Here is a 23,765-nt window from a genome sequence, read left to right on the forward strand (position 1 = left end):
TCTGGCCCAAGTCTCTCGCTCCCCATGCCCCGTTGCACCTGCTGCACTGAGGGGAGAGGAGGACGGCAGGGACAAGTCCCTTGGGGGCCGAGGACAGAAACTCTGAAAAGCCACAGCCCAGGAGAGAGGAGCCTAGGAGAGGGCAGCAAGGTGCTGCAACGCCCACTCGCACAGCCCTCACCTCTCAGCTGCTCTGCCTCTCGCACCAAGAACGCCCATCAGTTCCCAAGTGTTCACAGAGCGGGAGCTCAGACGCATCACCCCAGCAACACGAGTTGCTGCCTATTCTGCTGCTGCTGAGGGCCCACTAGGGGAGCCTGGCTTCTACCTTCATGCACAATGAGCACCTCAATTTGCCTCTTGTCTCAGCTGTGAGCCCCAAGTGCAAAGGTCCCTTCAGATGGGAGCTGGCTTCCTGGTCAGCCCAGCCCTCGGGAGCCAGGTATTGAAAGAACAGACACGGCAACAGAAAAGGACACCACTGGTGCCCCTGCTGCCTCCCTGGCTCCCTCTCTGGGGCCAGAGCTTCCTTGATTCACTGTTTCCCAGCACCCCCTCCCAGTGTTGGCCAGGAAATCAAGGACAGTTCAGACACACATCCAACTCACAGCCTCACCCAGCCAGGTGTGAAGGCTGGGGTGGGGGCAGGAGGTGGTCCAACAGCATAGAGGACACCGAGTGCTCCCCCTGCCCCACGGAGCCCATGCTGAGAAAGGTCATCTCCCGGATCCTGCATTTGCTGCACACCACTAGTCCAACAGGCAGTGGGGCTCTGGAGGGCCTGAGGGAGCCCAGGGCCTTCTGGGAACGGGTAAGAGGATAGGGCCCCACTGGAGCCATGTGCCCAAGGCCTGGCCCCCAACCGGTGCCTCCCCCGCCCCAGGCTGAAGGTTCAGGACCTTGACATAGGGCAGTCCCTCAGCCCATCACAGGCCACTCAACTCTCAAACCACACCACGTCCAGACGGCAGAGGCCCAGCTCCTGAGGCCTCCTGCAACATGGATGGACCCCACGTCCAGTCCTCCTTCTCCACAGCACACCCTTCAGACAGCTCCCCTCAAGGAAGGGGCAGGGTGAAGAGGGGAAGGTCTGCCTTTGAGGCCCACAGAACCACACTCCACTGAGGTAGGCGATGGAGAGCCTTCCTGAAGGAGCCCACTTATCTCCAAAACCAGGTGGGTGGGGGCTGAGGCGTGGTCTGGCCAGGCGGGGAGTGGAAGGCAAAGAAGGTGCGGAGGGGAGAGCTGGGCCGCTCCAGCCCTGAAGCAGGGACTGCCTGAATGGCTGTAGACAATCCCTGTCTCCGTGGGCTCTGGGGCTGGAGACGGCTGTAGCCATGGCTGCAGACCATCGGATGGCTGCGCACTGCGCAGCAACGAGGGGGCGGCCCAGCGTGTACTGTGTCTGTGAATCTGTCTGAGTGTGAGAGTGAGGGGTGAGGTGGGGGTTGTGACAGTGGCTGTACCCTGGTGGTCACCTTTTGGGGATGTCAACCAAACTCAATACCTCAAGAGATATGTGTGTCTGGGTCATGACCCATGTGCTGGGAGAGGCTGGCCACGTGACCTGCTTCCCTCGAGCCTCAGGGGCCAGCCCTCTGGGGCAGTGGGGGAGGCCCCTAAAACCCACTTCCACACTAGAAGCCACAGTCCTGTCCACCACTCCAAACCTGCCTCAGCGACCAGCTTCAACCAGAGGAGGAGCATGAAGCCCCCACTCCATGATGCAACTCTTGGGTTTAGGGAGCCCACCTAGCTGTGACCAGTGGCTCCATAAGAACTGAAATCCATGATGTGGACATGGGGAACGGCAGCTGACCTAGTGCACATCACCAGGCCTTTCCACGGGGCCATGCGATGTGGGGGACCCTGCCCGTCGCCCGCACACGCACCTTCACCTTGCCTGTGCTCTGCAGAATATGCACCAGGGCCGACGCCATCTCCTCCTTGGTCTTGGCACTGAGGATGGGCTCGAGGGCTGCACAGAGCCCCAGGTAGTGGTTGGTGATGTGCTCGGCAAACTCCTTGTACATCTCCATGGGCAGGATGGTGATGGTCTGGTAACGTGCCTTGATGCGGATCATGGGACCAGGGCCCTTGCCGCCCTTGGGGTTGGGCGTCACCACTGGGTACCACTTCTCCACGAACTGCCGCCCAGCCACCGAGGCAGCAGGCAGGCTCACCAGGCCCAGGTAACTGTTGCGTTCCTTCTTCTTCTTCTTGTCGGTCTCCCGGTACAGGTGGACGGTGACGGTGCGCAGGGGTGGCAGGTTGTGGAACTCAAAGTGCTCGCCCCAGAAGACATTGTCCGTCTTGAGCTTGCCCGTGGTGCGGGCATAGAGCACATCGTCCAGGCACAGCTCACACAGGTACTTCTTCTTGGCTGGCAAGTCCTTGGCCTCAATCACCCACAGCTTCAGGATGTGCTCCACACGCCGGCTGTTGTCCTGCACATGCACAAGGGGGGCTGTGGTCATTGTGGGACCGGCCACCCACCCACCACCCAGCCTAGAGCTGGGCAGGGTTCTCAGATCTGGGAGGGGCTCGGAAGCTGGTGGGCAGGGCCCAGGCCCTGAGAGGCTGATTTCTGCTCAGCCTCAGACCAGCTCACTGACCTTGGGCAAGTGACTTAATCTAAGTCTCAGTTCCCTTTTATATAAAACAAACTAGCGATCAAATAAGAGCTTAACACAATGCTTGCTACAAAACAGGCTACTGTACCATTTATTAGCTCTTCTGAAGTTTGCTGATCTATAAAGTCACTTAAGAGGTGACCACTGCTAAGGCATCCTTAGTGATATCACGGTGACCAGGATGCAGTTTAGGCCCTCTAGTCAGACACAGAAGCAGGTGATTCTAGTCAGGGTCCCATGAACATGATGGAGGTAGCCTGGGGGCAGTGGGAACACAGAGGGCACTAGCCTGTGCCGGCAGTTCTCATCTGCAGAAGGAGACGGGTGTCTAAGGTGGAATTAGATGGATGAGCAGGGATCGGCCACGGGGGAAGGGGCACAAGAGTTCCAGGCAGAAGGACAGCAGCACCCCACTCCCCAGCCTCCTGTGTGTAGCTTCGAGGACATAGGCTCACAGCACCTGAGTCAGCCTGGCCAACTCGAACTCCTCTGTCGGAGCCCAACACTACTGCCCGCTCCGTGCAGGCTGGCCCCACTCCCCAATCCCAGCCACACCAGAGATCCCTCCCTCTGCTCCCTCAGGTCCAAGTCTGCGCTCTGCTCTGGGTCTAACCTCAATCCCCCATGCTTTGGAGAGAGGACACGAGGTCTACCTTGTTGGGGTGCACCGCGCGCCGCAGGTTCTCCATCCACTTATCCCGCTCGGCTGCTGACCGGCAGGAGAAGCACTTGCTTCCTGATGATGTTGTCACCTGTGGGCATGGACAGGACAGTGTCACAGGGGAGGGAAGGCAGCAAGGCTGGGCACGATGGAAGACGTCTGGGGTCTGGGGGGCTTCAGCCACCAGGTCTGCACCACGGCCTCAGGGAAGAGGCAGAACAAGGCTCACAACGACCCCTACATCTCCTGTTTGCAGGTAGTGCACTGAGACCCACTATACCAGGGCAAGTCAGAAATGGGGGGGTGGCCCAGCGCCGTGTGGCACCTGGTCCCGGCTCCTCATCCCTGCTTCAGCACCCTCTGTCCATAGAAAGCATCTTTCTGACTCCAGCCTCACTCTCTGGGAGAGAAGGCATGAACCCCCTGCCCAGGTCAGGGGGCAATGCTTCAACAGAGCTTCCTTCTACAGGTGGAGGCACCGAGGAGACAACCTCAGGTAGGCACAAGGATCACTTCAGTCCTCAGCTGACACCTTTTGACAGTTCCCTTTTGCCAAGCGACAGCGAAAACAATGATGGCCACAGAGACTTAACATTTGGGGGTCAGCCTAGAGAAAGGAGAAGTGGGCTGTCTGGGTGTGCTGGGCCCTGGGCTCCTCCTGCCTGGAACTCTCACCTTCCCCTCGCTGTCTGACTCTTGCTCAGCCTCTGGTTTCCTCCAGGCAAGGGAGTCCAGCCCGAGCTGCACCTGCCCCCTGTCCCTGGCAGCAAGCCCAGGGCTCTATGGGGGGAAACCAGACTCCTTATCCAGCCTTTCAAGGGCTTGCACAAGCCACAGCACCCCCAGCTGTGGACAAGTAGCCAGGAAGCATCTTCTGCCAGTCCCAGGCAAAGAAGTCAGAGCCCAGACGAAGCCTGGCTGGAGCAGGAGTCTCGAACCAGAAACAGCACCCAGTGGGCACAGGGTGTAGGGCAGATGCCAGGCACCACTCTATTCTTTCCCTGGCCTGGGGGTGCCAGGAGGTTGCCACACTGGTCCCCAGGTGGCTGATTTTCATTACCAGGCTCATTCTTCTATTAGAGAGCTCCCCTAATTATGCAACATTGTTGGGGGTGGGGGCAGAGGGTAGGAAGCTTCCCAGAAAGAGAGGTGGGAGGACAATATGAATAATTACAGAAGCAACTGGGAACTCCCAGGAACACCTACAACATTAGCTGCCCTAGTCCTGGCTTGGCCTCAGCCTCATTGTGTGGCCTCTGACATCTTCTTGCCCTGGCTAGGCCTCAGATTCCTTGTCCATAGTGAGGGACTGGACAAGTGATCCCCAGGTACAGCCCTGCCAGGTTGGGTGGCTGGCCCTCTACTCTCAAACCTTGGGTCACAGAATGCTGGGCAGCAAACGTTCTAGCTCATTATCAGAGAGGGAAACAGGCCCAGAAGAGGGAGCACTCTCCACTAGCCCACCTTGCATCTGAGGGGTTTCTAAGGAAGGGTGGGCAGGCTTAAGACATGGGCCCTGGGCTTAAGCAGGTCTATACAGGCTTTTACTCCCTTACTCCCACTGGGGCCTCCTGCCCTGGCCAGCACGAGGACAACGCTGGCCCATTTCCAAGGAGCCCACAGAGCAGGAACGAAGTCCCCCATCTCCCAGCTCCACCTGGTCTCCTGGGAGGCAAAAGCTCTGAGCAGATTCTGCTGCTGTCCCAAAAAGCCTGGCCCCCACTGAGGCCACAGAGCACTCCAGGAGGGTGTCTGGAAGAGACCTGGCCTCGTGAGACGAGGATACCAGCACCCGACCACACCCTGCAGAGGAACCCACCTCGAAGCAGTAGTCCTGGCCTAGGATGCTGCTGTGCACGGGCTTGATGACAACCTCCTCCTCCATGCTGAGGTCCAGCGCCTCCACCGCGCTGCTGGGGCTGAGCAGGGACTCGTGGGAGCGAGACTCCTTCAGCCTCGGCATCAGATGGGACCTGGGGGGTAGGCAGTAGGTGTGTCGGGCTGGGCCTGCCACTCTCCTCTCTCCTTCTCCCTGCCCTGTCCCCTCCCCTCCCCTCTCCTCCAGGAAGCCTGCGAAGAGCCCCCAGCTGGAGGCAACCAATCCTCGTCTCAACTCCCACTGTCCTGTCTTAAGGAGACTTGGGAGGAGGGGGCATTGCAGCGCTAGAGGCACAGAGACCCGCCCCCGCTGTGGGACTCTGGGTAGGTCGCCCAGCCTCTAATGAAGCAAGTGGCTGAGGATTAGGCCACCACTCAGGAGTGGAAAGTCAGCACTGAGTGTTGGGTAGGGTCCAGCCTGGCTCCTAAGTGGCCTCAGAGACACACAGCAAAGAGCTGACCCTTCCCCACCTCCCCTCCGCCCTGGTCCCCATCCAAGACCGAAGCAGTCACCCATTTGTCCAAAATGTCATTGCCGAAGAGTCCTTTCTCATACACCATCCCACTCTACCCACCAGCCCCACTCGAGGCAGGGGAGCCACAGGACATCTGCTGCTCCCATCTTACAGATGAGGACTGTGAGGCTCAACATGGAGTGAATGCAGCAGCCTCTGCACAGTACCCGAGATGCTGAGACTCAGATAGGGTCCACCTGCTGAGGTTCAGGGGCCCAGGCCAGGGTCAGTAGGTCCAATACAGGCACAAGGTAGCAGAGGTAGCTGATGTCACCCGGTGCCCAAATGGAACCCGGACCTGGACTGTCTCTGACAGACCTGACCTTGCACCTGGGCCCACTGCTCACCTGCTGTGAAGCCCTGGGCAAGTCACTTGCCCTCTCTGAGCCTTGGATTCCTCAGCATATCACATGGAAAGCACTGCACCAGTGCTTGGTAGAGTCCACCTCAGAGAGGTCAATGTCCCTTTCCAGAGCACACAGCAGTGCCCCACTGGAGCCCCTCTACAGCTGGGGCACAGGAAAAGTCTGAGGACCACCCAGGTCTGCTAAGACCTCCCCCGGCACCGACGCTGGGCAGGCCTTGCCCCTACTCATGTCCACAGCCCAAAACCATAGAGCTGACACAGACCCTGCCCTGGGCAAAGCCCACCCAGAACTCCTTCCCCCAGCCGCTCTGCCTCTCAGCTCCTGGCCTCCAGTGACCCAGGGCTCAGTCTATCATTGTCTCCTTGCCTTGCCAAAGACCCCTCCTCAGGTAAGTGAGGCCTGGCAAGGTCGCCACTTCCCCCTGAAGGGCACACACCCTGTAACCCACTTCCATGACCACCTAAGGTAAGGAGGGCTGAGGCCCACTATGTGTGGGCTCAGGAATCCAGAGATGAGCCACAGGGGCCCTGCCCAGAGGGCCTCACAGGCTGACAGAGGCCACTCCCCAACCCGCTGTCCATGGCAACAGCCCTCCCTGACATGGAGTCGGTGCAGGCACTGCATGGGAGCCAGAGCTGGAACTGCGACCCCAGCCCTTGGGGACCCCAAAGCCCAACCCAAGAGACCCAGTCAGTCTGCCCCCAACGGCTCCCCTATGCCCAGCACAAAGCTGGCACACAGTAGGGCTCAGATCACTTAAGCTGAATTGATGGCCTCAGGCAGGACTTCTGAAAGCTGGAGGGGAATGGACAGACCAAAGGGAAGCTGTGAGACAGGCTGAAGTCAGGTTAGAACCAACCTGACCCTTCTGGGGCTCACACATGGAACCTCTCAACGAGGCCAAGCCCCCTGGTCTGCACAGCTGTGGTGCTTCTGCTCCCCTGTTATCCTCTCTCTGGGCGGCAGCATCTCACAAACACTAGGTGCTAACAGGTTTCTTCCCTCGATGAGCGCTCCAGGCCCTGCTCCATGGCCCAGCCTCCTCCCCATCACAGCACTGAGCAATGCCGTGGGTGGGTCTGCCGTCCATTCAGTTGAGATTCCACCCCAGGTCACTCACCTCAAGCGGCAGATTCCAGGCCTCCCTCCCAGGATGGGGCGTCATGCCTCAGAGCAAGAGATGCCTTGTGCCAGATGCTAGGGAAATCACCCAGCCTAGGAAAGCCTGAAAACCCAGCCTGCAGGTCCGGATCAGGCTGCTTTCTGGCCCAGCCTGGAAACCCCTACCAGGCAAGGATGCTGGGAGCCAGGGCGGGTGGAGTAGGGACCCAGGAAGAGCAAAGGGAGGAGCTGGCACACAGGGGCCGCCTCCTGCCTGGGGTGTCTGAAGGAGCTGAGGAAAGGGAGGCACGGTTCAGGGACTGGGCCTGCCCAGGGAGACCCAGGGGGGCGCTGGTTCTATAGCCTAGGAGCCCGGCAGGCCCAAGTCAGACCCCAAAGCAGGCAGAGCCTGGTGTGGCTGCAGAACCCTCCTCTTCCTTCCCCACCATCCTGCACCACAAGCTCCCCAGCTGACTCAGGCGTCACTGAAGGTTCCTGGCTGAACAGGGGGCTGTGGGGAAGCTGGGCAGCCCTGACCCTCTCCCCCTCCCCAGGGCTTCTCCAAGTTGGGGGACATGGTGCAGAGGCTGCACTCACCTCTGCAGCCCAAGCTCACTGGGAGGAGGCGGAATGGGGGCAGGGCGGGGTGCAGGGAGGCCCAGTAGCTACTCCAAGGTCTGCCAGGCTGCTCCTGCACAGCACAAGGCCAGGCTCTGACCGCTGCCCTGTGTGCTGGGGGCAGCTCCAATGGGCCTGTGCTCCCTGACTCATCCGCAGATGTACATCATTCCCACTCAGCCTGGAGTCTACCTGCCACCCCTCCTCCCCATGAGGCTCGTGGTGGGAGAGAAAGGGACACCTATTCATCAGGCACTTACATACAGCTCTGAGCCCAGAGGGAGCTGGTCTGCTGTGACGCTGCCAGGGGGGACCTCCTGACAGAACTAGGTGTGCCCGTGGTGGTGGCTGATAAGATGACTAGCGCTCAGGAAGGGAAAATAGTCACCTGGTCACTTCCTGTACCCAGCAGGATCACCTCACGGCCGAAGAACCACCTCCTCCAGGAAGCCAGCCCTGTCCTAGGCCTGCAGCACCCCGACCACTCCACACCAGGGACCCCGACCCTGTCAGTCACCCAAGGCAGGCCCTGACCCCGCCTTGCCTTTGCCTCAGAATTGCAGACTGCATCGTTGGGCCACTTCCTCCCTCACCTCCAGCCTCTGCCTTCCCAGGCCAGGCAAGAAGGCCATCAAGGAGAGAGGGAGGGAGGGAGGGAGAAGGGACTGCAGACTGCCCGGGTTCCAAGGGGGCAGTGAGCGGGCATGGTCTCCCTGCCTAGGAAGCTCGGTAAAAAGGAGGTGAGCACGTGCTGGCCTCTGCCTCGCACCCACTCCACTCCCAGGAGAGAGGCACTCCTAGGTACCCACCTCCACTCAGCACAGGGCTCCCAGCTGGTCACCTTCACATCTCTTTTTGTCATTTCAATTACACACAAGCCTGCCAGGAGTATTCATCTACCCATTTTATAGAAAGGGAAGATGGCCTCAGGAAGGAGCAGTCACATGATCTGCCCACAGCCCCCTGCAGCAACAGGGACCCAGGTTGGTCTAGGGGTCCTGCCATGGCTGCCCGTGTGGTGTGGAAATCTAGGGGCTGATGCCATTGTGTGCAGGGCCTCTGTGTTCCCCAGGCTCTGGGTCAGGGTCCTCCCTGCCACCCCAAGGCTGAGGTGGAAGAGAAGGTGGCCCAACACTCCAACTGTGTGGCCTCCCCCAGTGCCCAGCTCAGTCTCATGACGGCTTCCCCTGATAGCCTCCTGTGGTCCCTAGAGACCAGAGCCTTGGTCCCCTCAGTGAGGCAGCACCAATGAGGGCAAAAGGCCTTTGCAGAGAGGTCTCCACTGGCCTGTGCAGATCACTTCCACATCCAGGCCTGAGCTATTTCTCACAACAGCCCAGCCAGGGATGCCACATGACTGTACGAGACACCCACTCTCTACCTCCACTCGCACCACACCCTGACACATGACCTAGCCTCTCCTCCCCAGCTGGTCCCCACCACCCAGGAACCCCCTCCCTCTGGGGGGCCTTGGCCTGTGCTGTTTCCTGAGCTCCACCACCTTTCCCTCCACTTCTCTAGCTAACAAAATGCTTCTTCCCCAGTTTTCAAAGCCCAGCCCAAATGCCGCCACCACCAGCACGCTGGCCCTGGTCTCTCCAGACAGACAGGAGTGCACGCTCGGGCCATGTGGCTGAGCCCCGCTCCACGCCACTTTCCCCGTCTCCTCACCTAACACTCATGACGACTGGTGAGGACTGAGGTGCGCACCTCGGAAAAGCCAGGCGGCTTGCCCAAGACTGCACCGCTGGCAAGCAGCCGAGCAGGACCTGAACCCCGTTCAGCAGAGTCCACGACTAACTCCATCAGCTCAAGGCTCGGCTTTTCGTCTCCCCACAGGCAGGGAAAGGCCACAGCCAGCTGACCTGCTTGCCGTGACCCACTCAGTACAGGGCTGGCTGGGGTGGGGCAGCCTCTGCCCAGAGCCCAGGAGCCCAGGAGCCCAGGAAACGTGGGCACGGCAGGGGCGGAGCCGCTGCTGGAGATACAGCCAGGTCCCAACAGCAGCTCATTGTGAGGGCCGGGAGTGGGAACAACGGGACATTGTCCTGGCTCCTGGGCCACGGCCTTATCTGATAGCCTTCCAGCCAACCCACGAGCTGTTTTTCAACTCCATCCTTTTTTCTCTTAAAATGTTAGTGACACAGAAGTTTAGCAAATTCCCCATTATTTCAAGGAGGGAGGAGACCCAAAAATAAAACTTGCGATAATTAAAAAGCCCTGTCTGACATGGGGAGGATGTTCCCAGCTACGGGCGGGGGTTGTACAGCCTGGAAAGTAAGAGACTCAGAATCTCTCTCCCAATCTCAAAGGGGCAGAGGGAGCTGCCCTGCGTGCCCCCAGAGGGCAGGGCTGGGACCAGGAGAGGCCAATTCCAGCTCAGTCACAGCTGTCCCCACATGGGCCAGGTGGGTTTGGTTTTAAAGGGAGCAGGCACCCAGTCTCTGGAAGTACAAGCAGAAGCTGGGAGACTCCTTGTAGACAGCACATGCTGTGGAAGAGAGGCCGGGACCACCAGTGGGAGCTGGGCTAGCAGGTGGGGGTTGGGCTAGCAGGCAGGCAGTGGAGTGAGCCCAGGAGTAAACACACACACACGCACCTGCAGCTGGGAACAGACAGGAGAGCGGGAGGGTCTAGTGTCAAGGGTGCCCAGCTGTAGGAGCAAATCTGGTCTCCACTTCTTATAAAACACACAATCTAGGGGCTGGCCTGGTGGCAGAGTGGTTAAGTTCGTGCACTCCATCCGGGCAAACCAGGGTTTGCAGGTTCAGATGCCGGGCGCAGACCTAGCACCCCTCATCAAGCCATGCTATGGCAGAGTCCCACATAAAATAGAGGAATACTGGTACAGATGTTAGCTCAGCAACAAGCTTCCTCAAGCAAAAAGAGGAAAACTGGCAACAGATGTTAGCTTAGGGCCAATCTTCCTCACACACAAAAAAACCACACAACCTTGAGTACTTTTAAGTCATTCACCTTTTGAGGCCTCCATTTCCCCATCCGTAAGAGGGGAGAGTGACACGCCTTCCTCACACAGCTGCTGCTCAGATCAAATGTGATAATGCAGGTGAGATGCTCAGCAGAGCAGGGTAAATGCTACCAATGACATCAACCCCTCGGGACAGTCCAGGCCTCCTCTCTCTGTTCCACTCACTCACCTCATGCCAGACCCCACTGCAGGAGCAAGGGGTCCAGCTGTGAACCAGGCTGATGAAGGATGTGCATGCTGTTACCAAGGCTGACATTTCTAGTGTAGGTCACGCTGCTGACACTTGGGATGGCAAAATAGGGACCTCCCTGGCCATTCTCTGTTCCTCCCCTCTGACCACTCACATCCCTTACCTTCTCTGTGCCTCCATTTTCCCCATCTACAAGACGGGGGCAAACTACATCTATCCAAATGCTCTGGAGTGCCTCAAAAAAAAGGCCCTTAATTTCCTGAAGGGAAAGGAAGAGAGAAGAGGGCACCTGGGGGTGGGCAGTAGACTGTGCTGAGGGGCCACTTTAGCCCCTCTCCCGTGACTTCCTAGTGTAGAGTCCCCCAATGCAATCTCCCACTCAGAGGCCTATGTGGTCCCGTGCCACCGCCCACAGCCGCAGCCAGCCCTGGAAGGGGTAGAAATCCCAGACAAGGGTGGTCTCCACGGAGGAGGTGCCCACTCAAGGGCTGGCAGGACCCGTGCACTCTGGAGGTAGGTCAGAACATGTCAAGCACGCTTCTGCCTGTCACAGGCAGGTCCAGGGAGCTGTGCTGGGAATCTCTGCCTCAGTGGAAGGAGTGGGTCCTGGAGCAGAGTCAGGGTGAGGGCGCCGACCTCCTGAGAATCGAACAGCAGGACATAAACAGGGCAGTGCCGACTCGATATGTCCAGCAGAGCCATCTCTCCCCAGGCTCAGCCTTGCCCTGCCGGCCTGGGAACCAGCTGCTGAGAAGGTCAGCGGTCGCTCCCACTGCAGCTGGGGTCCCAGGGGAGGGGAGAAGAATGCAGCCGCCTGGTGGCCCCAGGGCCCTGGGGGGACAGAATCTGTCCTTAAAAGGCAGGGAGGTTGGCTACTCGGCCTGGGAAGGCTTCCTGAGATGACAGGGCCTGGAGGCCTGGTCCCTCTTGGCCCAAGATTCTTTCAGTCCAAGGCAGGGGCAGGTCTGAGCAGTCACTGGACCCAGCGTGACCCCGTCCCCATACACATACTGAGCCCCGGGCTGGGAGGAGCCTAGTCTCCTGCCTTCACCCCGCCCCTGGGAACCTGCACTTCCCCTCAAGACAGCAGGGCTGAGCTGGCAAAGGAGGCTCCACACCCTGGCAACCAGGATAGGAGGACAGGGCAGGTCATCACCTGCCAGCGCTGCAGTGTGGCCCGAGGCCTGGCTCCCAGGAGGTGCCCCACATATGCTGACCAAATGAGCAGCACTGTGGCAGGTGGGACTTAACAGCCACTCACTAGCACCTCCTATGTGTCCAGCTGTGTGACAACTGTTCTTACTAAGGTATGCACATCATCATCACGGCCTTCTCCCAACAGCCCTGAGCCAAAGGCAGCATCGCCCCAGCAGAGACAGGGAGCAGGAACGCAAACAGGCTCAATGAGCCTCGGCTGACAGGGCAACCTTTCCCGGACACATCCCAGTTAATCCAAAGGATTTGATGAAGGAAGCTTTAGGACACTAAGGGAAACTGAGGCTTGCAGAGAGGAGTGGCTTGGCTGGGTCACATGAGACAAAAGAGAAAGCTGGGATCCTAACGGCCTGATCATCCTCTGTGGGACAGTTCTGGCACCTCCCTCATGCTGGGCCAGGCCTGGAGGCTGGGCATCCTGTCAGCCCAGTGCCCCAGCAGGGCCGGTCCTTCTCACCAAGAGGGAGAGGAGGAAGCTGGCCAGGGAGTCCTGGGCTCCTGTCCAGGTCTACCCTTAATCTGCCTGTGACCTTGGGCCCACCCCTCTAATACCATTAGCGCGATACCTCATTGCTGCCTGCTGGCAACTTGAGCCACAAGGCTTAGGGAGGGACCAACGATGTAGGGGTGCTGGTTCTGGTCTTGGAACAGGAGAGGCACCCTCAGCATCCTGACCATAGCCCATTCCCATCCTTTCCAGTAAAATTCTGCAAACTAAAGGAGTTTTCAGAAAGCATTTGGGAACACATTTACCTCCCCACATCTTATTTCTCTTTTTTTGGGGGGGGGGGGCAAGGGGCACATCGAGAGAGAAGAAACAAAAAACTTTCCATCTAATCCCCCAAGTCATCCTGCAGCCTGAATAATTTCAGGTTTTTAATCAATAGCTGTCAGACTTGTCAAATTACTTTGGGGACCGCAAAGCAGTTTTTAAACATTCATAAACCTCAGTAGAACAGCGAAGTGCCCTGAATTTTAAAAGAAGAGAATCTGAGGAACACTCATTGAACAGCATGAGATTTGGGCAAATCGAAAGCGAGCTGAGGGCCAAGTGCCCCTCCTGCATCTGAGTGGGGACAGCTCTCCACCTGTTCCCTGGGTCCCAGGAGAAACCACCAAACCTGGCGTGGCCACTCAGAAAGATGAGGGAGGGTGACACTCCCAAACCTTAAGTCCCCAGCCCTGGGAGCACTGCATCCTGGGGCTCTGACCCCAGCCTCATCTACTGCAACCCTGACCCAGTCAGTCCCAGACTGCAGGCCGCTGCACGGTGCTGGCCCTCTGCTCAACTGCCCTTTCACTAGGACAACCCTGAGACGGTTCAAGGCCCCAGCCAAGGTGCTCCCTCCCTGCAAGCTGTCTGTGCCCGTCCCCTCCTCACAGTGGGAACACACTGTGCATCCTCTGTCCCACAGACCACACCACCGAACGGGGGACTGGTTTCTGACTGGTTCCCTCACCCCCATCCAGGACCATAAATACCTCCAACAGCTGCCACAGGCCCTGGGGACTCATGACCCAAGTGGGGAAAGATGATGAAATAAGAAAAAGAATGAGCTGAAAACCAAGGACTTCTACTCCCCAAGGAAGCCACTACCCCTCTGACATCTAATTCTCACCAGCTCTCCACCACCAGGAAGCCCTTCTAGGCTCAGCCGGCCTCTCCACAGAATGTGAGAGCGGGGCAGAGGCAGCATCTTCTCCCCTCTCATCTCCTCCACCTGCGACTCAGATGCCATGCCATGTGGCCTTCTGGTGCTGTGTGGGCTGTTCATGTTAGAGTGATGAGGTGATCTGGGGACTGTCCTTCCCCCATCCCTGGGCACCAGGCTTCCTGCCTCAACCAAGGACCAGCCACTTGTCAACAGAGCCCCAGCTCCTGGTACCATGCTGGCTGATGACTAGTTGAATGTGGTAAGGCCTCCTTCCTTAAAAACCAACACATGTAATAAAGCTCTGCGACTTTGGTCAAATTAATTTGTATGCCTCAGTTTGCTCATCTGTAAAACGGGGACAACACTGCCTTTGGTGCTACAGGGGTAAGCTGACATGCAGAGCTCTGTAATCAGCCCTGGCATTCTGTCCGGTTCCCCCTGCCTACTTCTCTGGAGGCTCCTGGCTTCTCCTGGGCCCACTGCCACTTTCAAGGTGCCTCTCAGGCTGCCCAGCAGGCAGAGGCCCCCCTCCCGGCACATGGGCTCTCAAAAAGCCTCTGTGCCAACTGACCCCAGAGAACCCCAGCTGCTCCAGCCACCACCCCCAAGAGCAGGCTGCAGTGTGCTGCCATTTTAAGTTGGCGCCTTGACGTCCTCGTTTAAGGAGAGATGGACATATCTAGGAACAAACGCTGACACCCCAGGTTCCAGCCCTGATCCCCACCTCCAGCCCTGCTGGCTCTTTTGATTCCAGCCACCATTTGGGACAGAGGGCCTTTGTGGCCTCAGGGAGATAAGAGGCAAAGACATGAAGGAGAAGGGGTGCTCTGCCAAGGGAGTGTAGACCTTGGGGTTGGCCTCTCCTGCACCTCAGCTTCCTCACCTGACCAAGGGGCTGCCCTGACCTCCTGCCAGAGCCTGCTGGAGGTCCATTATGGGCTGAGTTGATCCAGCACCTCAGTATACAGTTACTGAGCACTTCCAGGATGTCAGCGCTGAGCCTGGGGGCCTTGGGGCCCTGGCTCCCCACTCCTCCCAAAGCTTGGTGTATGGGAGTCCCTGAGGGGCATCAGAGCTCTGTTTCCCAGACTGTAACTGGCAGGAGACAGCCAAGAAGGTTCAAAAGCGGCAAACAGCAGGAAAGGGTGGCTGCCAGCAAGACACAGGCTCAGGATACCGGCAAAGGCAGAAACTCAGAGAAACGAAGTTAAAGAAAACTGGGGTGTGGCTGCTGAGTTCCTCCTGCACCTAGTGCCCATGCCTCAAAGCCATGTGCAATCTTCCAGTACCTGCCTCAAAGGCCACCGTGTGCCCACACACCTGGAGAGTACATGAGGCAGGCGCTGGCTCCGCATTTAGCGGACCCCACACCTCTGATCCTCACACAGCCCAGCCACCCAACTACGGTTAAGGGAACTGAGGCTCCCAGACCTCCAGGGGCTTCCTAAGGCCTAGACAGTGTGACAGACTCCAACAGCCTGCCCTCTTTTCTCACCCCACACTGGCTGACTCGCATAAGCTAGGCCTGTCTGTCATTTGCCAGGTGGCCCACGGGATTCCAACCAATAAAAGCCACACTCTTTAAATACAGCACCTAAGGTGCATGCCAACTCAGCCCCGTCTAGATCCAGTCACAAGGGGCTGCCCACCTCCGCTTAAATGACTCCCAGCAGCCAAGCTGTACTCATCCGTCAAAGCCTGGCTCAAAGACCACCACGTCCTTGATGCCTGCCCCGGGAGAACTGACAACTCCCTCCAGGGTTTGCCCCTATGCACCCACCCCATGCACATCAGGAAGCAGGGGCTCAGAGAGGTCCAGCAGCTTGCTCAAGTCATTTCACAGGCCCCAGATCAGGGCTGGAGGCCTGGCATCTGGGCTCCAACTCCAAATGCTCTGCACTGCCTGTCAATGCCTCAGGTTTTCTCCAAACCTACAGAAGTCCTATGATCAAATGCATCCATTTTCAAGTAACTTAGAGGAATCCAGGGTCACCGGACTGTACTGAGCCCGGCTCCCACCTCCTTCCATGTGACCCTGGGCAGATCATTTCCCCCGTCTGGAAAGTGGTGGGAAGGACCTCTAGCTGGCAGGAGTCCGATCCACTGCCAGCACCCCAGCAGCGGCAGTGAAGGTGGTTAGGACCGAGGGACATGGAGACTTGGCTGTACCAAGCCAAATCCCTGATTTCCCAAGTGCCCCGGCTCCTGTCAACTGTTTCACATGTTTAAGATTGAGCAAAACACACTCCAGGCCCAGACACAGCCTTCCTGGTCTTGCAGACCTCCAGCCTGCAGGCCAATGGATCAGGGAACAACATGGGAGGGGGAAGGAGGGAAAAAAGAAGCATCCTGCAGGGGGCTGGGGGCTGGGCCAGAGATGACACAGCCCCCCCCACCCCGCGGAAGCCCAGCGCAGCCCAGCTCAGGGTTGGGCAACGCCCCAAGCTCCTCGGCTCACAAACTTCGCAGCAGTTCCCAGCACTTCCCGGTCATCAGTGGAGCAGGCCACGGGCCGCCGGGGCTGGCTTGCAGAAAGGAGCAACTGACACCGATTTCCTCTATCTTTAGAAAATAAAAACAGCAACAACACTTCTCTGTTTCTCCCTTTCTGGCAGGGCTATCCTAACAGCTTCCACATTCTGGGCTGACGGTAGCCGTCCGCGGAGGAGAGACGCACCATGCCTAGGGAACTCCTGAGCCCCTCCCAAGGCTGGGCACCTGTGACAGCCCCTCTGACCAGCGCTCCCACCCATCCCATTGAGGTCTCCCTGGGCCTAGGAGGCTGGTTAGTGGCCCTGAGGCTGGCAGCCTCCCTCCTTCCCCGCCTCCCTCATTCCAACCTCCATTTGAGTCAGTCAGGCTACTCACCATCCCTCAGGGCAGCGACCAGGCTCAACAGGCTGGGAAACCGAGGGGCCAGACTGGCCCGCCCGTTGCCTGCTGTTCCCACTCCACTCTGGTCCTAGACATACCACTCCAGCCCTGTTCACGGGGACTAATTATGGCTAGTTAAACAAAGGCTAAGTTCCAACTCTCTGTAATGTGCTTTTAAAGGGCCAGTGTGCCACTCGGGGCTGCCGGGGACTTAAAGGCACAGATCCCTTTTTCTGTAGAGGAAATACAACAGCAAAAAGTCAAAAAAATCCCCCCAAATCCATGATCGGATTGGAGGCTCTGGACTTCTAAGGAAGACTTCAGACAAAATGCAGATGAGTACAACTCCAAATTTCACTCGAAGGTCCCCAAAAGCTACATGTCAAGAATAAGAGGAGGAACGCATCCGTTGCGAAGCGCTATGTGCCAGGCACCGTGCTCCCAACTTCCCAGCGCCGTCTCATTACTCCTCACAACCACTCCGCGGGACAGGCACCATCCCGACCCCGTCTTACAGGCAAGGAAGCCGCGGTGAGCAGAGGTTCTCAGTGGGTTCAGGATTTCGCAGAAGCCTGCGGCAAGGCCAGGGCACACCCCCACGAGGTCAGCCAAAGCCAGGATTCTTTTTCCCACCTGCTCTCTCCTGGACGCCTCACCTGTTCCACATCCGCAAGCATCTTTCCTTTGCGGGAAAATGTAGGGCGTGAGGATAAGGAACCATTTGTGGCAGATGCCCAGCAACTTGGCTTTCAGTGTGAGCCTCAAAACCCTGTGAGATAGGTTCTGTTCTTCCCCCTTCTTACAGATGAGAAGACTAGAAATGGTGACCTGACAATATGAAAGGGGATGGACTGACAGATGCTGGGTAAAGGTGAGGCATGGGAAAAGGAGGGAGAAGGAGGATGAGCAGGAAGAAAAGGCGGGTCTGCAGCCCTGCAGGGGTGGGGCACTTGATACCCAGGCCCTCAATCCTTCCTGGACAGGCTGTATGGCCAGAGGAGCATGCAGGTGAGGGGAGCCATCCTTCCAAGCCCAGGGCTTAGGCAAGCTGGCCAAGGCCTTCCACTGTCCACAGGAATGGAGGAGGCAGGGCTACAGGGATGGGGGCTCTCCCGGGGCCCCAAGTCTCCAGGGGTGGGCAGGGCCTGCCTAGTTGCTAGAATAGGAGTGGGTAGGGGAGAGGAAAGGAGGAGAGATGACCACTGGGCCTCAGAACCCGGTCTAACAAGCCCTCCCAGAAAGGTGGGTCACTTCCTGGCACCTGGAGTGGCTGGGCACGAAGTAGGTGTCTTACGGCCATCCTCCATCAGAAAGGCCAAGGCCAGGCAGAGTCCTCAGGCCTAACTCCGCAGGGGCTAGGTCCTTCAAGGATTTCTACCCTCATTCTTTTCTATGGGAGCCTGGCAGTCAAATAAGCTTGAAGCTGTGTAGCCTGGTAGGTAAGAACGTGGACTCTAAAGTCAGACCGTCCAAGTTCAAATCTGGGCTGTGCCACTTGCTACCTGTGTTCTTGGACAAGTTAAGTCACCTCTCTGGGCCTCTCAGTTTCCCCCTCTGTAAAATGAGCAATAATAACAGTATTTAACTTCACAGGGTTGCTGTGAGGAGTCAAGGAGTTACAGAACAAAGCCTGGCTCAGAGAGACACTTAAATAAGACAAGCCAGATTAGCTAGAGTGCAGGAGGCTGCCCAGGATACGCTAGGAGGCACAAAGCAGAAAACCAGTATCCTGAATAGTGACCCTAGGCAAGTCACTTCTTTCCATAGGCCTCAGTTTCTTTCTGTAAAAAAGAGGGGTTCAATTGAGACCCTCAGCGACTACCAGGCAGGACCAGCCTCTAGCACCTCCCAGATGCCCGCTCTCCCCTAGAAGGTGCCAGGCCAGAGGGCCACAAAGGCTGAGAAAAGCTGGGCTGTGGCCCACATCCTTAGAATCCCGAAAACAGCCTGCCTCCACTCTGCCCCCAGGCTAACTGGGGTCTGCTGGGTAGAGGAGGGAGTCAAGAGCGCAAAGCCACAAGGCCTGTTGGGAGACAGCTGAAGAGGCTGTCTCTCCAGGGGAGCCCAGCCCCACCCCGGCCTCCTCTGGGTCTCAGTCTCCCCAGTCCCCAGTGAGGGGGCGGGCCCTCTCGTCGTCAGGTGTCTCCCATGGGCTCGTGCAGCTGAGCTCGCTTTCCTGTGGGGAATTCTGCAGCAGCCGTACAAGCCACCCACACCTGCTGCACAAACAGCCTCGCAGAAGCTGGGGCCTCCCTTGGCCCCAAGAGCCCCCAAGACTTGACCAGGTTCAAGGCCTGTCTCACTCTATCTTCCTGGGGCCTACAGCACCTGGTATGTGCGGTGAGGGAGGGGCGGGGGTGTGGAGCACCAGAGCAAAGAGGTGGTTATGAGGCAGGAGGAAGGCCCTGTGGCTCTGGCAGAGCACATGGCCACTATTCCCGAGGGGCAATGAGAGAGCTGGTGCCTTACGCTCCACGATTACCTCCTCACCCACAGGGTTAACTGGTCAGTAAAGGGTGGCCTGATTTGGGGGTTTGCAGACCTGTGCTGCAATTCTGGGTTATTACTTAGCAACTGTGGAACTCTAGGCAAGTCCTTTCACTCTCCTGAGCCTCCGTTTCTTCCAGTGCAAAATGAGGAGATAATACATTATCCCCTGAAGACAACAGTTTTAAAGACACTGGCTGGCCAGCTCGGTGGCGTAGCAGTTGAGTTCGTGCACGCTGCTTCAGAGGCCTGGGGTTCACAGGTTTGGATCCCAGGCACGGACCTAGCACCACTTGTCAAGCCACGCTGTGGTGGCATACCACATAAAATAGAGGACGATTGGCACAGATGTTAGCTCAGTGACAATCTTCCTCAAGCAAAAAGAAATTGGGCAACAGATGTTAGCTCAGGGCCAATCTTCCGCACAAAAAAATAAAATAAAAAAATAAAGACATTGGCCAACCAGATGCAGAGAAAGCATTTAACAAACCACCTGGGAACCCAAAGACTCAAAACTCTGAGAGTCACTCATTCAACAGATACTGAGAACCCAACTGGGGACCAGCAGACCTTAAGTTGTCCCCGACCCTACACTGTTTCCCCAAAGCAGAACACATTCTACACTCCCCCTCCAGTCATCCTAGCCTTGGGGCAGATCAAGGTCCCGGCCACCAAAATATCCTGAAAAAGACTTCGAACTTCTCTGGAAGCGAAACACACAAAGGAGACTTCCAGAGGAAATGCATTAGTGTAAATGAACCCAGCTCCACAAGGCTCTTCCTAAAGGCCTTGGACCCAGGGCGAGATGGGGCAGGGACAGGTGAGGACAGGGTCAGGCGACTCCACCCATGCCAGAAAAAGTGAAACACTATAGGGCAGTTAGCAAGCCCCCCCGGACAGAGGGAGGAGAAAGAAGAGCTCAGAGCCCTGTTACAGGTCAATCTGGGGAGCCCACTCCAGCCCTCCAAATCAGAATCTCCGTGGATTCCACCAGAGGATCCTGATGCAACCCTAGGTGTGGCCCAGCAGGTGAGCCGCCCGCGAGTGGAGACCGGGAGATGAGAACAACTGAGCGCCTCAACCGACCCCCCTCAGTGTCCCAGACTGGCTGGTTCTCCCTGCACTTCCCTGGCCTGCTGCCTCCTCTTCTAGTCACCTCCTTTTTCTATTCAATACGCCTGTCCTGACCCCAGTGGTTCTCCTCAAGGTCCCCAAAGGCCCCACAGAACCTCAAGCCTGACTGAAATGCCCCAGGAGAGATCCGTCTTGGTGGCTAAAGCAGATCTCAGAAGACAGGAGCCCTCCTTTCCCCCGCCTTCAGAATCCAATCCATCAGCAAACCCTCCCGCTACCTCCTCCAGAACGCTCACCCCCGTCCACTCCTCTCCACCTGCCCAGGCAGCCCGACCCGCTCCCCTACTCCCCAACCAGGGAGTCAGAGAAAGCCTTTAGAAATGCAAATAGAATTATTTAACTCCTGAGCTAGAAACCCTACAATTACTCCCTCCAGCACTCCGAACAAGTCCAAACTCCTTCCCAGGCTGAAGAAGTCTGCAGGAGTGGCCTGCTGACCCTCTGACCTCGTCCAGCAGCCCCCACCCTCCACTTGAAGCCTCGCTTTCCCGCCTTGGGGACTCCCCCGCCTTGGGGACTTTGTACCTGCCGCTCCCTTGGCAGGAGCCCTTGCTCCACCCCCATCTGTGAAAGGCCCACTTCTGGCGTCTTTTGGAACTCAGGCCTTCCCCACCCCCGCTACTCCCCACTGGAACGCTTGGCTTGTTTCCTTCATAGCATCTTGCTCATTCAGCCAGCAAATATTTATTAAGCACAAACTACGTGTCAGGCACTATTTTAGGCGCTGGGATTCCAGGTGCTGAACGAAGCAGAGGAGAAGCCCTGACTTACATTTCAGCAGGGGAACTTCACCCAACAGGGAATTGTTTCTCCACTGGTTTATGATCATCTGTCTCTCCTGCCAGAAGGTAAGCTCTTTCCGGCCAAGGGCTCTGTCTGTGTATTTCTGTGTCTTAAGGGAGGGTCTGGCATGGTGTAAGAGCTCAGTAAGTATTTAGGAAATGAAAACGCAAAACCAAAGAACAGGGCAGTGAAAGACCCAAACCCAGAACGACACAAGTCAAGAGTGGAGCCCTGGGGGCCTCTTGTGGCCAATGCCTCTCGATGGCCCTGGGGGCTCAGGTGGGCAGGAAGGCTCCTGTGAGGCCTCAGCCCTTGGGGGGACTATATGTAGGAGTGGCAGCAGAGGGAAGGCTGTAGGCCTGTGCAGTCGGGGAAACCTTCCTAAACAGGCGCAATCTGAACAAGGGCAACCTCACACTCACTCACTCACACACACACACACCCCCATCTAGGGAGAGAACAAATTTGTGTTTTAGGGCTCTGATGTTTTTTGCTCTAGTTGGAAAAAAGAAAAAAAACCTTGCTCCAAAAGACCCTTTACTTTTTATTAGTGTCTGGATCAATAAAAGTTTTAGGAGTAAAGCTTCTCTCCTGCAATACTAACGAACAGAGACAGGCTAGGATTATTAACACTGTCTCCAAGAGGCAGTGGCTGGGAGCCCCAGCAGTTTTGCCCTTCTCCTCACCTGCACTGGGAAGCTACGGCAACAGCAGCCCCAGGGCCCTCAGTGGCTCCATAGCTTGGGGTCACAGCCTCCTCCTTACAGCCCACCTTGCCCCCCCCCCCCCCCCCCCCCGTGCTGGTTCCCTGGGCCTAGACCCACGGCCTTGCCTGCTTCGGCCTGTTCAGCCCTGCGTTCACGGGCTTCTCCACCACCCTCCCGTGAGTTGAAGCTCCTGGAGGACAGCGCATGATTCCCAGCAGAAGGGAGAAGCCAGTCTAGCAAGCCCAGCCACCACATTCACTCGGCCTCCTAAGCCCCTAAGGGGTCTCCCATTCTGTCCAGGGGCCAGCACTGGGGCTGAGCTGCTCAGAAGGGCCTGGGCGAGCTGTTGACTGACGCAGCAAACCAACCAGGCCTCAGGCCACGGCCCAGCTGCGCAGGCAAGCAGAGTCCCAGGCTGGGCCTCCTTGGAGAAACAGCCCCACACCCTCCAGCTCCAACCCACTCCCACGCGAGGCCTGCCCACCCACTGGGGAGGAAGTTTCCTGCCCGCCTTCCCCACCGACCTTGGTGGCGGGAGCGCACGGCTCTGGACTGAGCAGGGTCTGGGTACCTGCCGCCAGGGCACCAGATCTGGCTTGCGAGGATGGCCAGGTCTCCAGAGGGCAGCTCCTCCCGCCCGGCTCAGGATCTTGCCGAGGTTGTCACCGAGGGGTCCAAAGCCACAAAGGCCCATTCCAGAGGATGGCGTCCAGCCAGGTGCCTCTCCTGGCCAGGTCAGGGGACCTCTGAGCCCAGGCCAGCATCTAAGAAGTGTGCCTGGGCAGGCTTCCCCTTCCCACAAAGCACACGGTGAATCTGTCTTCTAAGTTGAAATTTCAAAAATGACTTAAAAAAAAAACAGTGGTGACAACATCTAGAGATTTCCGGGTCCTCCAGGGAACAAGTGGAAAATTACAGTCTTCCATACAGGTAACCACATGGCACAACCTCCAGGACCAAGAAGTCTAGAAAGACGCCTGAAAACAAACACTCGCTTCCAGCCACAGGCAGGTCTCTCTCCCAGGGTACCTGGGCAGGAGCTCTGGGTCCGGGAAGGTGCAGGAGCCTCAGAGAGGTCCCTTCCAGGCTCCTCCCCTAAAGTGCTGACCCCGCCCAGGGTTATATCCTGCCTGGGGTCCCGCCTCCGGGCCTTTGCACTTGCCATTCCTTCTGCTGGCTGTGGCTCCAGGCAAGGCTGGTTTTTCCTCATTCTGGTCTCAGATCAAATGTCCTAGAGTCCTAGCACAGGCCATTCCTACCAGTCTAGCTAAAGGAGCAACTTCCACCCCCGAGTTATCACCCTCTTCGTTTTCTTCTTAGCACTGATCTGAAATCATCTTGTCCAGCCCCCCTCTTTCTCCCACCAGGAGAATGTCAGGTCCGAGAGAGACAGCGGCCTGGTCACCCTGGTCGGCCTAGCACACCTCGGGCCAGCACCAGTGCCTGGCACGAAGGAGGCGCTAACAGACATCTTGAATGAATAAACGTGTCTTTCCAGCTGGGCTGTGACGGGCCAGCCAAAGCCGTGTAAGAGGGAGCGGGGTGACCAAAGGTCTTGAGGGTTCGCCAAAACAAGCCCCCGCCCGCCGCGCCGCTCCAGAGCACTCCAGGCTCGCACCCGGGCGCGCCCGTCCCAAGCGCTCTGAGGCCGGAAGCAGCTGGCCCTTCCCGGCCCCGGCAAATGGGACGACTGGGACATTCCGCAGCCAGCTGCCCCCAGCTGCAATGCTTTCCGCTTGACCCGCCGCTGCGTCAGCCCGGACCCCGCCCCCACCCCCACCCCACGAGGCAAACACCCTCCCTCCCCCGCACTTCCATTTGAACATTTTTAAACAACTGACAAAAACGGAGGTGCAGACAAGGCCAGGGATTTGCCTACGCTGGTCACCTGAGCAGAAGGGAAGTCCCAACTCCCCGCCCGGGCTGGACCTAGGGACAGCGTCCCCCTAGCTGGGAA

The 23,765-nt window shown here is 57.8% G+C and overlaps 1 protein-coding gene and 1 long non-coding RNA gene across 22 annotated transcripts in view; one reads left to right on the plus strand and one right to left on the minus strand.

The window, feature by feature from the left end:
• Nucleotides 1-23,765, minus strand: part of DAB2IP (DAB2 interacting protein) — a 194,479-nt gene that overhangs the window by 24,129 nt on the left and 146,585 nt on the right. For 19 of the 21 annotated variants that reach the window (XM_044778866.2, XM_070518830.1, XM_044778863.2 and 16 more), the window contains 3 exons: nucleotides 5,114-5,267; nucleotides 3,287-3,385; nucleotides 1,893-2,447 (listed from right to left, as the gene is read on the minus strand). In XM_044778866.2, coding sequence (XP_044634801.1) covers nucleotides 1,893-2,447; nucleotides 3,287-3,385; nucleotides 5,114-5,267 — 808 coding nt within the window. Of the gene's footprint in view, nucleotides 1-1,892; nucleotides 2,448-3,286; nucleotides 3,386-5,113; nucleotides 5,268-16,691; nucleotides 16,830-22,332; nucleotides 22,849-23,765 lie in introns of those variants that run through there. The other 2 variants (XM_014830358.3, XM_014830362.3) reach the window with 2 other exon arrangements.
• Nucleotides 16,976-23,765, plus strand: part of LOC106824195 (uncharacterized) — a 42,832-nt gene continuing 36,042 nt past the window's right edge. Inside the window, exon 1 of the long non-coding RNA XR_001396338.3 lies at nucleotides 16,976-21,166. This is a non-coding gene — a long non-coding RNA (uncharacterized lncRNA). The remainder of the gene's footprint in view (nucleotides 21,167-23,765) is intronic.

Source organism: Equus asinus, chromosome 10, assembly GCF_041296235.1.
Source record: "Equus asinus isolate D_3611 breed Donkey chromosome 10, EquAss-T2T_v2, whole genome shotgun sequence".
Taxonomy (NCBI): Eukaryota; Metazoa; Chordata; class Mammalia; order Perissodactyla; family Equidae; genus Equus; species Equus asinus.